The sequence below is a fragment of the Oncorhynchus keta genome, unplaced genomic scaffold (genome assembly GCF_023373465.1).
Source record: "Oncorhynchus keta strain PuntledgeMale-10-30-2019 unplaced genomic scaffold, Oket_V2 Un_contig_1335_pilon_pilon, whole genome shotgun sequence".
In the NCBI taxonomy this organism is placed as follows: Eukaryota; Metazoa; Chordata; class Actinopteri; order Salmoniformes; family Salmonidae; genus Oncorhynchus; species Oncorhynchus keta.
Window position 1 is genome coordinate 9,928 of NW_026278189.1, and position 15,552 is coordinate 25,479.

At 40.8% G+C, this 15,552-nt stretch overlaps 1 protein-coding gene across 1 annotated transcript in view; it reads right to left on the reverse strand.

Annotated features, from left to right (window-relative positions):
- Nucleotides 1-1,557: 1,557 nt before the first annotated feature.
- The window catches only part of LOC127918133 (F-box only protein 7-like), a 28,171-nt gene continuing 14,176 nt past the window's right edge, over nt 1,558-15,552 (reverse strand). The window contains exon 4 of the mRNA XM_052501362.1: nt 1,558-2,425. Within this exon, the coding sequence (XP_052357322.1) occupies nt 2,108-2,425 (318 nt within the window). The 3' untranslated portion in view covers nt 1,558-2,107. The remainder of the gene's footprint in view (nt 2,426-15,552) is intronic.

Genomic DNA, 15,552 nt, shown 5'->3' on the forward strand with positions numbered 1-15,552 from the left:
AGCCCAGTTTCCCCCAGTACTAGTGCAGCGAGACACATCTCCTTCACATAGAGTTGATCAGGCTGTTGATTGGGACCTGTGTTGAGCCCAGTTTCCCCCAGTACTAGTGCAGCGAGACACATCTCCTTCACATAGAGTTGATCAGGCTGTTGATTGGGACCTGTGTTGAGCCCAGTTTCCCCCAGTACTAGTGCAGCGAGACACATCTCCTTCACATAGAGTTGATCAGGCTGTTGATTGGGACCTGTGTTGAGCCCAGTTTCCCCCAGTACTAGTGCAGCGAGACACATCTCCTTCACATAGAGTTGATCAGGCTGTTGATTGGGACCTGTGTTGAGCCCAGTTTCCCCCAGTACTAGTGCAGCGAGACACATCTCCTTCACATAGAGTTGATCAGGCTGTTGATTGGGACCTGTGTTGAGCCCAGTTTCCCCCAGTACTAGTGCAGCGAGACACATCTCCTTCACATAGAGTTGATCAGGCTGTTGATTGGGACCTGTGTTGAGCCCAGTTTCCCCCAGTACTAGTGCAGCGTGACACATCTCCTTCACATAGAGTTGATCAGGCTGTTGATTGGGACCTGTGTTGAGCCCAGTTTCCCCCAGTACTAGTGCAGCGTGACACATCTCCTTCTCATAGAGTTGATCAGGCTGTTGATTTGTGGCCTGTTGGAATGTTGTCCCACTCCTCTTCAACGGCTGTGTGAAGTTGCTGGATATTGGTAGGAACTGGAGCACATTGTCGCACACGTTGATCCAGAGCATCCCAAACATGCTCAATGGGGTGACATGTCTGGTGAGTATGCAGGCCATGGAAGAACTGGGAGATTTTCAGCTTCCAGTAATTGTGTACAGGGGCCGTGCATTATCATGCTGAAACATGAGGTGATGGAGGATGAATGGCACGACAATGGGCCTCAGGATTTCATCACAGCATCTCTGTGCGTTCAAATTGCTATCGATAAAATGCAATTGTGTTCATTGTCCGTAACTTATGCCTACCCATAACCCCACCGCCACCATGAGGCACTCTGTTCACAACGTTGACATCAGAAAACCGCTCATCAACACGCCGTCTTCGGTTGTGAGGCCCGGTTGTACTTACTTTCAAATTCTCAAAAACGACTTTGGAGGCGGCTTATGGTAGAGAAATTAACATTCAACAGCTCTGGTGGACATTCCTGCAGTCAGCATGCCAAACTTGAGACATCTGTGTCATGGCATTGTGCAACAAAACTGCACATTTTAGAGCGGACTTTTTATTGCCCACAGCACAAGGTGCACCTGTGTAATGATCAGTTTAATCAGCTTCTTGATATGCCACACCTGTTAGGTGGATTAATTATCTTGGCAAATGAGAAATGCTCACTAACGGGGATGTAAACAAAGTTGTGCACAACATTTCTGGGATCTTTTATTTCAGCTCATAAAACACAGAGACACTTTACATGTTGTGTTTATATTTTAGTTCAGTGTACATGACTATTGAATCGTTCCTGAACAGTCTGGTTTTCAGAGACGGACTGAGGGCTCAAATATGACCACAGCTAAAAACCAGTCGATTGCCATTTTCTCATTTTATTTACAGCTTTTAGTCTGCGGGGAAACTAGTACAAAATGTCTTCATAGTGAATGGTGGAAGATCGAAACGTCCACCTCAATCCCCCAGGCACCCTTACAGATCTACTATATTAAATTTGACCGGTTTCTCACGGGAAAACTTTTAGAAGTTTGCATTTCCTGCTGCGCAGCAACATTTTCTGCAACAACAGAGAGATCAAATGAAGATAGCAGATCGGGCATGATCTGACCTCATCACTTACTAATAAACACACACAGGAGAACATGAGCTATTAAAATCTGATTCTGGGTCAAGGATAGGGGGTTATAAAAAACACCTGGATGAGGTTTAGGGGATAATAAGCAGGCTGGATGAGGGTTAGTGTTTATAGACCGAACAACGCCATTTATCTGTGACTATAGCACTCAGGTGGCTTATTTAAGGTAGGCTAATAATCAGTCAGTCTTCAACATCTCTGTTTTATTTAAGCTTCTCTGTGTGGTGGTCATACTCCTACACCACCACTAGAGGTCACTGGTCTGGGAGGTCATATGAACCCTCTTCTGATGTCAGCCGGCCGGTTCCCAGCAGGTCTCAGCCCCCTTCGTCCAATCAGCCCTCCTGCCGTGGGATCGTGACCTGGGAGCGGACCAATAGGGTCGTAGCGGGGGCGGGGCAGAATACCACCGGGGACGCCAGGTCTCTGGTCGTACTCCCCACCGATGATGCCAGGCGGGTAGAAGGGGAAGGGGTTGTTGGGGAGGGGGTGGAGGGGGTAGAGCGGTGGGGGGACAGGGTGGTAACGGGGCATGTGGTGCCGGTAACTGGCTGCTTCTCTCCTCCACGTGTACTTCTTCTTGTAGAGCTGAAATTAAAACGATACCAGAGAGTTAGACAGTGTCTGAGTCCTAAATGATACCAGAGTTAGACAGTGTCTGAGTCCTAAATGATACCAGAGAGTTAGACAGTGTCTGAGTCCTAAATGATACCAGAGAGTTAAACAGTGTCTGAGTCCTAAATGATACCAGAGAGTTAGACAGTGTCTGAGTCCTAAATGATACCAGAGAGTTAGACAGTGTCTGAGTCCTAAATGATACCAGAGAGTTAGACAGTGTCTGAGTCCTAAATGATACCAGAGAGTTAGACAGTGTCTGAGTCCTAAATGATACCAGTGTCTGAGTCCTGAATGATACCAGAGAGTTAGACAGTGTCTGAGTCCTAAATGATAGAGTGAGTTAGACAGTGTCTGAGTCCTAAATGATACCAGAGAGTTAAACAGTGTCTGAGTCCTAAATGATACCAGTGAGTTAAACAGTGTCTGAGTCCTAAATGATACCAGAGGGTTAGTGCACTACTATAGACCAGAGTGTCTGAGTGCAAACTGATACCAGAGGGTTAGTGCACTACTATAGACCAGAGCCCTATTCCCTATATAGTGCACTACTATAGACCAGAGCCCTATTCCCTATATAGTGCACTACTTTAGACCAGAGCCCTATTCCCTATATAGTGCACTACTATAGACCAGATCCCTATATAGTGCCCTATTCCCTATATAGTGCACTACTATAGACCAGAGCCCTATTCCCTATATAGTGCACTACTATAGACCAGAGCCCTATTCCCTATATAGTGCACTACTATAGACCAGAGCCCTATTCCCTATATAGTGCACTACTATAGACCAGAGCCCTATTCCTATATAGTGCACTACTATAGACCAGAGCCCTATTCCCTATATAGTGCACTACTATAGACCAGATCCCTATATAGTGCACTACTTAGACCAGATTATATAGTGCACTACTATAGACCAGATCCCTATATAGCTAGGGATCCCTTTTATACTATAGACCAGAACCCTTATAGTGCACTTTAGACCAGATTCATGTCACTACTATAGCTGGGGTTTTATTCATGTCAGATTGTAGCTGGGGTTTTATTCATGTCAGATTGTAGCTGGGGTTTTATTCATGTCAGATTGTAGCTGGGGTTTTATTCATGTCAGATTGTAGCTGGGGTTTTATTCATGTCAGATTGTAGCTGGGTTTTATTCATGTCAGATTGTAGCTGGGGTTTTATTCAGGTCAGATTGTAGCTGGGGTTTTATTCATGTCAGATTGTAGCTGGGGTTTTATTCATGTCAGATTGTAGCTGGGGTTTTATTCATGTCAGATTGTAGCTGGGGGGTTTATTCATGTCAGATTGTAGCTGGGGGTTTATTCATGTCAGATTGTAGCTGGGGTTTTATTCATGTCAGATTGTAGCTGGGGTTTTATTCATGTCAGATTGTAGCTGGGGGTTTTATTCATGTCAGATTGTAGCTGGGGGTTTATTCATGTCAGATTGTAGCTGGGGTTTTATTCATGTCAGATTGTAGCTGGGGTTTTATTCATGTCAGATTGTAGCTGGGGTTTTATTCATGTCAGATTGTAGCTGGGGTTTTATTCATGTCAGATTGTAGCTGGGGTTTTATTCATGTCAGATTGTAGCTGGGGTTTTATTCATGTCAGATTGTAGCTGGGGTTTTATTCATGTCAGATTGTAGCTGGGGTTTTATTCATGTCAGATTGTAGCTGGGGTTTTATTCATGTCAGATTGTAGCTGGGGTTTTATTCATGTCAGATTGTAGCTGGGGTTTTATTCATGTCAGATTGTAGCTGGGGGTTTTATTCATGTCAGATTGTAGCTGGGGGTTTTATTCACGTCAGATTGTAGCTGGGGTTTTATTCATGTCAGATTGTAGCTGGGGTTTTATTCATGTCAGATTGTAGCTGGGGGTTTATTCATGTCAGATTGTAGCTGGGGGTTTTATTCATGTCAGATTGTAGCTGGGGTTTTATTCATGTCAGATTGTAGCTGGGGTTTTATTCATGTCAGATTGTAGCTGGGGTTTTATTCATGTCAGATTGTAGCTGGGGTTTTATTCATGTCAGATTGTAGCTGGGGTTTTATTCATGTCAGATTGTAGCTGGGGTTTTATTCATGTCAGATTGTAGCTGGGGTTTTATTCATGTCAGATTGTAGCTGGGTTTTATTCATGTCAGATTGTAGCTGGGGTTTTATTCATGTCAGATTGTAGCTGGGGTTTTATTCATGTCAGATTGTAGCTGGGGTTTTATTCATGTCAGATTGTAGCTGGGGTTTTATTCATGTCAGATTGTAGCTGGGGTTTTATTCATGTCAGATTGTAGCTGGGGTTTTATTCATGTCAGATTGTAGCTGGGGGTTTTATTCATATCAGATTGTAGCTGGGGTTTTATTCATGTCAGATTGTAGCTGGGGTTTTATTCATGTCAGATTGTAGCTGGGGTTTTATTCATGTCAGATTGTAGCTGGGGTTTTATTCATGTCAGATTGTAGCTGGGGTTTTATTCATGTCAGATTGTAGCTGGGGTTTTATTCATGTCAGATTGTAGCTGGGTTTTATTCATGTCAGATTGTAGCTGGGGTTTTATTCATGTCAGATTGTAGCTGGGGTTTTATTCATGTCAGATTGTAGCTGGGGTTTTATTTTATTCATGTCAGATTGTAGCTGGGGTTTTATTCATGTCAGATTGTAGCTGGGGTTTTATTCATGTCAGATTGTAGCTGGGGTTTTATTCATGTCAGATTGTAGCTGGGGTTTTATTCATGTCAGATTGTAGCTGGGGTTTTATTCATGTCAGATTGTAGCTGGGGTTTTATTCATGTCAGATTGTAGCTGGGGTTTTATTCATGTCAGATTGTAGCTGGGGTTTTATTCATGTCAGCTGGGGATTGTAGCTGGGGTTTTATTCATGTCAGATTGTAGCTGGGGTTTTATTCATGTCAGATTGTAGCTGGGGTTTTATTTTATTCATGTCAGATTGTAGCTGGGGTTTTATTCATGTCAGATTGTAGCTGGGGTTTTATTCATGTCAGATTGTAGCTGGGGTTTTATTCATGTCAGATTGTAGCTGGGGTTTTATTCATGTCAGATTGTAGCTGGGGTTTTATTCATGTCAGATTGTAGCTGGGGTTTTATTCATGTCAGATTGTAGCTGGGGGTTTTATTCATGTCAGATTGTAGCTGGGGTTTTATTCATGTCAGATTGTAGCTGGGGTTTTATTCATGTCAGATTGTAGCTGGGGTTTTATTCATGTCAGATTGTAGCTGGGGTTTATTCATTCAGATTGTAGCTGGGGGTTTATTCATGTCAGATTGTAGCTGGGGTTTTATTTCAGATTGTAGCTGGGGTTTTATTCATGTCAGATTGTAGCTGGGGTTTTATTTTATTCATGTCAGATTGTAGCTGGGGGTTTATTCATGTCAGATTGTAGCTGGGGTTTTATTCATGTCAGATTGTAGCTGGGGTTTTATTCATGTCAGATTGTAGCTGGGGTTTTATTCATGTCAGATTGTAGCTGGGGTTTTATTCATGTCAGATTGTAGCTGGGTTTTATTCATGTCAGATTGTAGCTGGGGTTTTATTCATGTCAGATTGTAGCTGGGGTTTTATTCATGTCAGATTGTAGCTGGGGTTTTATTTTATTCATGTCAGATTGTAGCTGGGGTTTTATTCATGTCAGATTGTAGCTGGGGGTTTTATTCATGTCAGATTGTAGCTGGGGTTTTATTCATGTCAGATTGTAGCTGGGTTTTATTCATGTCAGATTGTAGCTGGGGTTTATTCATGTCAGATTGTAGCTGGGGTTTTATTCATGTCAGATTGTAGCTGGGGTTTTATTCATGTCAGATTGTAGCTGGGGTTTTATTCATGTCAGATTGTAGCTGGGGGTTTATTCATTCAGATTGTAGCTGGGGTTTTATTCATGTCAGATTGTAGCTGGGGTTTTATTCATGTCAGATTGTAGCTGGGTTTTATTCATGTCAGATTGTAGCTGGGGTTTTATTCAGGTCAGATTGTAGCTGGGGTTTATTCATGTCAGATTGTAGCTGGGGTTTTATTCATGTCAGATTGTAGCTGGGGTTTTATTCATGTCAGATTGTAGCTGGGGTTTTATTCATGTCAGATTGTAGCTGGGGTTTTATTCAGGTCAGATTGTAGCTGGGGTTTTATTCATGTCAGATTGTAGCTGGGGTTTTATTCATGTCAGATTGTAGCTGGGGTTTTATTCAGGTCAGATTGTAGCTGGGGTTTTATTCATGTCAGATTGTAGCTGGGGTTTTATTCATGTCAGATTGTAGCTGGGGTTTTATTCATGTCAGATTGTAGCTGGGGTTTTATTCATGTCAGATTGTAGCTGGGTTTTATTCATGTCAGATTGTAGCTGGGGTTTTATTCATGTCAGATTGTAGCTGGGGTTTTATTCATGTCAGATTGTAGCTGGGGTTTTATTCATGTCAGATTGTAGCTGGGGTTTTATTCAGGTCAGATTGTAGCTGGGGTTTTATTCAGGTCAGATTGTAGCTGGGGTTTTATTCATGTCAGATTGTAGCTGGGGGTTTTATTCAGGTCAGATTGTAGCTGGGGTTTTATTCATGTCAGATTGTAGCTGGGGTTTTTATTCATGTCAGATTGTAGCTGGGGTTTTATTCATGTCAGATTGTAGCTGGGGTTTTATTCATGTCAGATTGTAGCTGGGGTTTTATTCATGTCAGATTGTAGCTGGGGTTTTATTCATGTCAGATTGTAGCTGGGGTTTTATTCATGTCAGATTGTAGCATGTCAGATTGTAGCTGGGGTTTTATTCATGTCAGATTGTAGCTGGGGTTTTATTCATGTCAGATTGTAGCTGGGGTTTTATTCATGTCAGATTGTAGCTGGGGTTTTATTCATGTCAGATTGTAGCTGGGGTTTTATTCATGTCAGATTGTAGCTGGGGTTTTATTCATGTCAGATTGTAGCTGGGGGTTTATTCATGTCAGATTGTAGCTGGGGTTTTATTCATGTCAGATTGTAGCTGGGGGTTTTATTCAGGTCAGATTGTAGCTGGGGTTTTATTCATGTCAGATTGTAGCTGGGGTTTATTCATGTCAGATTGTAGCTGGGGTTTTATTCATGTCAGATTGTAGCTGGGGTTTTATTCATGTCAGATTGTAGCTGGGGTTTTATTCATATCAGATTGTAGCTGGGGTTTTTATTCATGTCAGATTGTAGCTGGGGTTTTATTCATGTCAGATTGTAGCTGGGGTTTTATTCATGTCAGATTGTAGCTGGGGTTTTATTCATGTCAGATTGTAGCTGGGGTTTTATTCATGTCAGATTGTAGCTGGGGTTTTATTCATGTCAGATTGTAGCTGGGGTTTTATTCATGTCAGATTGTAGCTGGGGTTTTATTCATGTCAGATTGTAGCTGGGGTTTTTATTCATGTCAGATTGTAGCTGGGGTTTTATTCATGTCAGATTGTAGCTGGGGTTTTATTCATGTCAGATTGTAGCTGGGGTTTTATTCATTATTCATGTCAGATTGTAGCTGGGGTTTTATTCATGTCAGATTGTAGCTGGGGTTTTATTCATGTCAGATTGTAGCTGGGGTTTTATTCATTATTCATGTCAGATTGTAGCTGGGGTTTTATTCATGTCAGATTGTAGCTGGGGGTTTTATTCATGTCAGATTGTAGCTGGGGTTTTATTCATGTCAGATTGTAGCTGGGGTTTTATTCATGTCAGATTGTAGCTGGGGTTTTATTCATGTCAGATTGTAGCTGGGGTTTTATTCATGTCAGATTGTAGCTGGGGTTTTATTCATGTCAGATTGTAGCTGGGGGTTTATTCATGTCAGATTGTAGCTGGGGTTTTATTCATGTCAGATTGTAGCTGCGTTTTATTCATGTCAGATTGTAGCTGGGGTTTTATTCATGTCAGATTGTAGCTGGGGTTTTATTCATGTCAGATTGTAGCTGGGGTTTTATTCATGTCAGATTGTAGCTGGGGTTTTATTCATGTCAGATTGTAGCTGGGGGTTTTATTCATGTCAGATTGTAGCTGGGGTTTTATTCATGTCAGATTGTAGCTGGGGTTTTATTCAGGTCAGATTGTAGCTGGGGTTTATTCATGTCAGATTGTAGCTGGGGTTTTATTCAGGTCAGATTGTAGCTGGGGTTGTATTCATGTCAGATTGTAGCTGGGGTTTTATTCATGTCAGATTGTAGCTGGGGTTTTATTCATGTCAGATTGTAGCTGGGGTTTTATTCATGTCAGATTGTAGCTGGGGTTTTATTCATGTCAGATTGTAGCTGGGGTTTTATTCATGTCAGATTGTAGCTGGGGTTTTATTCATGTCAGATTGTAGCTGGGGTTTTATTCATGTCAGATTGTAGCTGGGGTTTTATTCATGTCAGATTGTAGCTGGGGTTTTATTCATGTCAGATTGTAGCTGGGGTTTTATTCATGTCAGATTGTAGCTGGGGGTTTTATTCATGTCAGATTGTAGCTGGGGTTTTATTCATGTCAGATTGTAGCTGGGGTTTTATTCATGTCAGATTGTAGCTGGGGTTTTATTCATGTCAGATTGTAGCTGGGGTTTTATTCATGTCAGATTGTAGCTGGGGTTTTATTCATGTCAGATTGTAGCTGGGGTTTTATTCATGTCAGATTGTAGCTGGGGTTTTATTCATGTCAGATTGTAGCTGGGGTTTTATTCATGTCAGATTGTAGCTGGGGTTTTATTCATGTCAGATTGTAGCTGGGGTTTTATTCACGTCAGATTGTAGCTGGGGTTTTATTCATTATTCATGTCAGATTGTAGCTGGGGTTTTATTCATGTCAGATTGTAGCTGGGGTTTTATTCATGTCAGATTGTAGCTGGGGGTTTTATTCATTATTCATGTCAGATTGTAGCTGGGGTTTTATTCATGTCAGATTGTAGCTGGGGTTTTATTCATGTCAGATTGTAGCTGGGGTTTTATTCATGTCAGATTGTAGCTGGGGTTTTATTCATGTCAGATTGTAGCTGGGGTTTTATTCATGTCAGATTGTAGCTGGGGTTTTATTCATGTCAGATTGTAGCTGGGGTTTTATTCATGTCAGATTGTAGCTGGGGGTTTTATTCATGTCAGATTGTAGCTGGGGTTTATTCATGTCAGATTGTAGCTGGGTTTTATTCATGTCAGATTGTAGCTGGGTTTTATTCATGTCAGATTGTAGCTGGGGGTTTATTCATGTCAGATTGTAGCTGGGGTTTATTCATGTCAGATTGTAGCTGGGTTTTATTCATGTCAGATTGTAGCTGGGTTTTATTCATGTCAGATTGTAGCTGGGGTTTTATTCATGTCAGATTGTAGCTGGGGTTTTATTCATGTCAGATTGTAGCTGGGGTTTTATTCATGTCAGATTGTAGCTGGGGTTTTATTCAGGTCAGATTGTAGCTGGGGGTTTATTCATGTCAGATTGTAGCTGGGGTTTTATTCAGGTCAGATTGTAGCTGGGGTTTATTCATGTCAGATTGTAGCTGGGGTTTTATTCAGGTCAGATTGTAGCTGGGGTTGTATTCATGTCAGATTGTAGCTGGGGTTTTATTCATGTCAGATTGTAGCTGGGGTTTTATTCATGTCAGATTGTAGCTGGGGTTTTATTCATATCAGATTGTAGCTGGGGGTTTTATTCATGTCAGATTGTAGCTGGGGTTTTATTCATGTCAGATTGTAGCTGGGGTTTTATTCATGTCAGATTGTAGCTGGGGTTTTATTCATGTCAGATTGTAGCTGGGGTTTTATTCATGTCAGATTGTAGCTGGGGTTTTATTCATGTCAGATTGTAGCTGGGGTTTTATTCATGTCAGATTGTAGCTGGGGTTTTATTCATGTCAGATTGTAGCTGGGGTTTTATTCATGTCAGATTGTAGCTGGGGTTTTATTCATGTCAGATTGTAGCTGGGGTTTTATTCATGTCAGATTGTAGCTGGGGTTTTATTCATTATTCATGTCAGATTGTAGCTGGGGTTTTATTCATGTCAGATTGTAGCTGGGGTTTTATTCATGTCAGATTGTAGCTGGGGTTTTATTCATTATTCATGTCAGATTGTAGCTGGGGTTTTATTCATGTCAGATTGTAGCTGGGGTTTTATTTTATTCATGTCAGATTGTAGCTGGGGTTTTATTCATGTCAGATTGTAGCTGGGGTTTTATTCATGTCAGATTGTAGCTGGGGTTTTATTCATGTCAGATTGTAGCTGGGGTTTTATTCATGTCAGATTGTAGCTGGGGTTTATTCATGTCAGATTGTAGCTGGGGTTTTATTCATGTCAGATTGTAGCTGGGTTTTATTCATGTCAGATTGTAGCTGGGTTTTATTCATGTCAGATTGTAGCTGGGGTTTTATTCATGTCAGATTGTAGCTGGGGTTTTATTCATGTCAGATTGTAGCTGGGGTTTTATTCATGTCAGATTGTAGCTGGGGTTTTATTCATATCAGATTGTAGCTGGGGTTTATTCATGTCAGATTGTAGCTGGGTTTTATTCATGTCAGATTGTAGCTGGGGTTTTATTCATATCAGATTGTAGCTGGGGTTTATTCATGTCAGATTGTAGCTGGGTTTTATTCATGTCAGATTGTAGCTGGGGTTTTATTCATGTCAGATTGTAGCTGGGGTTTTATTCACATCAGATTGTAGCTGGGGTTTTATTCACGTCAGATTGTAGCTGGGGTTTTATTCACGTCAGATTGTAGCTGGGGTTTTATTCATGTCAGATTGTAGCTGGGGTTTTATTCATGTCAGATTGTAGCTGGGTTTTATTCATGTCAGATTGTAGCTGGGTTTTATTCATGTCAGATTGTAGCTGGGGTTTTATTCATGTCAGATTGTAGCTGGGGTTTTATTCATGTCAGATTGTAGCTGGGGTTTTATTCATGTCAGATTGTAGCTGGGGTTTTATTCATGTCAGATTGTAGCTGGGGTTTATTCATGTCAGATTGTAGCTGGGTTTTATTCATGTCAGATTGTAGCTGGGGTTTTATTCACGTCAGATTGTAGCTGGGTTATTATTCATGTCAGATTGTAGCTGGGGTTTTATTCATGTCAGATTGTAGCTGGGGTTTTATTCATGTCAGATTGTAGCTGGGGGTTTTATTCATGTCAGATTGTAGCTGGGGTTTTATTCATGTCAGATTGTAGCTGGGGTTTTATTCATGTCAGATTGTAGCTGGGGTTTTATTTATGTCAGATTGTAGCTGGGGTTTTATTCATGTCAGATTGTAGCTGGGGTTTTATTCATGTCAGATTGTAGCTTGGGGTTTTATTCATGTCAGATTGTAGCTGGGGTTTTATTCACGTCAGATTGTAGCTGGGGTTTTATTCATGTCAGATTGTAGCTGGGGTTTTATTCAGGTCAGATTGTAGCTGGGGTTTTATTCATGTCAGATTGTAGCTGGGGTTTTATTCATGTCAGATTGTAGCTGGGGTTTTATTCAGGTCAGATTGTAGCTGGGGTTTTATTCATATCAGATTGTAGCTGGGGTTTTATTCATGTCAGATTGTAGCTGGGGTTTTATTCACGTCAGATTGTAGCTGGGGTTTTATTCATATCAGATTGTAGCTGGGGTTTTATTCATGTCAGATTGTAGCTGGGGTTTTATTCATGTCAGATTGTAGCTGGGGTTTTATTCATGTCAGATTGTAGCTGGGGTTTATTCATGTCAGATTGTAGCTGGGGGTTTATTCATGTCAGATTGTAGCTGGGGTTTTATTCATGTCAGATTGTAGCTGGGGTTTTATTCATGTCAGATTGTAGCTGGGGTTTTATTCATGTCAGATTGTAGCTGGGGTTTTATTCATTATTCATGTCAGATTGTAGCTGGGGTTTTATTCATGTCAGATTGTAGCTGGGGTTTTATTCATGTCAGATTGTAGCTGGGGGTTTATTCATTATTCATGTCAGATTGTAGCTGGGGTTTTATTCATGTCAGATTGTAGCTGGGGTTTTATTCACGTCAGATTGTAGCTGGGGTTTTATTCATGTCAGATTGTAGCTGGGGTTTTATTCATGTCAGATTGTAGCTGGGGTTTTATTCATGTCAGATTGTAGCTGGGGTTTTATTCATTATTCATGTCAGATTGTAGCTGGGGTTTTATTCATGTCAGATTGTAGCTGGGGTTTTATTCACGTCAGATTGTAGCTGGGGTTTTATTCATGTCAGATTGTAGCTGGGGTTTTATTCATGTCAGATTGTAGCTGGGGTTTTATTCATGTCAGATTGTAGCTGGGTTTTATTCATGTCAGATTGTAGCTGGGTTTTATTCATGTCAGATTGTAGCTGGGGTTTTATTCATGTCAGATTGTAGCTGGGGTTTTATTCATGTCAGATTGTAGCTGGGGTTTTATTCATGTCAGATTGTAGCTGGGGTTTTATTCATGTCAGATTGTAGCTGGGGTTTATTCATGTCAGATTGTAGCTGGGTTTTATTCATGTCAGATTGTAGCTGGGGTTTTATTCACGTCAGATTGTAGCTGGGTTTTTATTCATGTCAGATTGTAGCTGGGGTTTTATTCATGTCAGATTGTAGCTGGGGTTTTATTCATGTCAGATTGTAGCTGGGGGTTTTATTCATGTCAGATTGTAGCTGGGGTTTTATTCATGTCAGATTGTAGCTGGGGGTTTTATTCATGTCAGATTGTAGCTGGGGTTTTATTCATGTCAGATTGTAGCTGGGGTTTTATTCATGTCAGATTGTAGCTGGGGGTTTATTCATGTCAGATTGTAGCTGGGGTTTTATTCATGTCAGATTGTAGCTGGGGTTTTATTCATGTCAGATTGTAGCTGGGGTTTTATTCATGTCAGATTGTAGCTTGGGGTTTTATTCACGTCAGATTGTAGCTGGGGTTTTATTCATGTCAGATTGTAGCTGGGGTTTTATTCAGGTCAGATTGTAGCTGGGGTTTTATTCATGTCAGATTGTAGCTGGGGTTTTATTCATGTCAGATTGTAGCTGGGGTTTTATTCAGGTCAGATTGTAGCTGGGGTTTTATTCATATCAGATTGTAGCTGGGGTTTTATTCATGTCAGATTGTAGCTGGGGTTTTATTCATGTCAGATTGTAGCTGGGGTTTTATTCATGTCAGATTGTAGCTGGGGTTTTATTCACGTCAGATTGTAGCTGGGGTTTTATTCATATCAGATTGTAGCTGGGGTTTTATTCATGTCAGATTGTAGCTGGGGTTTTATTCATGTCAGATTGTAGCTGGGGTTTTATTCATGTCAGATTGTAGCTGGGGTTTATTCATGTCAGATTGTAGCTGGGGTTTATTCATGTCAGATTGTAGCTGGGGGTTTTATTCATGTCAGATTGTAGCTGGGGTTTTATTCATGTCAGATTGTAGCTGGGGTTTATTCATGTCAGATTGTAGCTGGGGTTTTATTCATGTCAGATTGTAGCTGGGTTTTATTCATTATTCATGTCAGATTGTAGCTGGGGTTTTATTCATGTCAGATTGTAGCTGGGGTTTTATTCATGTCAGATTGTAGCTGGGGTTTATTCATTATTCATGTCAGATTGTAGCTGGGGTTTTATTCATGTCAGATTGTAGCTGGGGTTTATTCACGTCAGATTGTAGCTGGGGTTTTATTCATGTCAGATTGTAGCTGGGGTTTTATTCATGTCAGATTGTAGCTGGGGTTTATTCATTATTCATGTCAGATTGTAGCTGGGGTTTTATTCATGTCAGATTGTAGCTGGGGTTTTATTCATGTCAGATTGTAGCTGGGGTTTTATTCATGTCAGATTGTAGCTGGGGGTTTATTCACGTCAGATTGTAGCTGGGGTTTTATTCATGTCAGATTGTAGCTGGGGTTTATTCATTATTCATGTCAGATTGTAGCTGGGGTTTTATTCATGTCAGATTGTAGCTGGGGTTTTATTCATGTCAGATTGTAGCTGGGGTTTTATTCATGTCAGATTGTAGCTGGGGTTTTATTCATGTCAGATTGTAGCTGGGGTTTTATTCATGTCAGATTGTAGCTGGGGGTTTATTCATGTCAGATTGTAGCTGGGGTTTTATTCATGTCAGATTGTAGCTGGGGTTTATTCATGTCAGATTGTAGCTGGGGTTTTATTCATGTCAGATTGTAGCTGGGGTTTTATTCATGTCAGATTGTAGCTGGGGTTTTATTCATGTCAGATTGTAGCTGGGGTTTTATTCATGTCAGATTGTAGCTGGGGTTTTATTCATATCAGATTGTAGCTGGGGTTTTATTCATGTCAGATTGTAGCTGGGGTTTTATTCATGTCAGATTGTAGCTGGGGGTTTTATTCATATCAGATTGTAGCTGGGGTTTTATTCATGTCAGATTGTAGCTGGGGTTTTATTCATGTCAGATTGTAGCTGGGGTTTTATTCATGTCAGATTGTAGCTGGGGTTTTATTCATGTCAGATTGTAGCTGGGGTTTTATTCATGTCAGATTGTAGCTGGGGTTTTATTCATGTCAGATTGTAGCTGGGGTTTTATTCATGTCAGATTGTAGCTGGGGTTTTATTCATGTCAGATTGTAGCTGGGGTTTTATTCATGTCAGATTGTAGCTGGGATTTTATTCATTATTCATGTCAGATTGTAGCTGGGGTTTTATTCATGTCAGATTGTAGCTGGGGTTTTATTCATGTCAGATTGTAGCTGGGGTTTTATTCATTATTCATGTCAGATTGTAGCTGTGGTTTTATTCATGTCAGATTGTAGCTGGGATTTTATTCATGTCAGATTGTAGCTGGGGTTTTATTCATGTCAGATTGTAGCTGGGGTTTTATTCATGTCAGATTGTAGCTGGGGTTTTATTCATGTCAGATTGTAGCTGGGGTTTTATTCATGTCAGATTGTAGCTGGGGTTTATTCATGTCAGATTGTAGCTGGGGTTTTATTCATGTCAGATTGTAGCTGGGGTTTTATTCATGTCAGATTGTAGCTGGGGTTTTATTCATGTCAGATTGTAGCTGGGGTTTTATTCATGTCAGATTGTAGCTGGGGTTTTATTCATGTCAGATTGTAGCTGGGGTTTTATTCATGTCAGATTGTAGCTGGGGTTTTATTCATATCAGATTGTAGCTGGGGTTTATTCATGTCAGATTGTAGCTGGGTTTT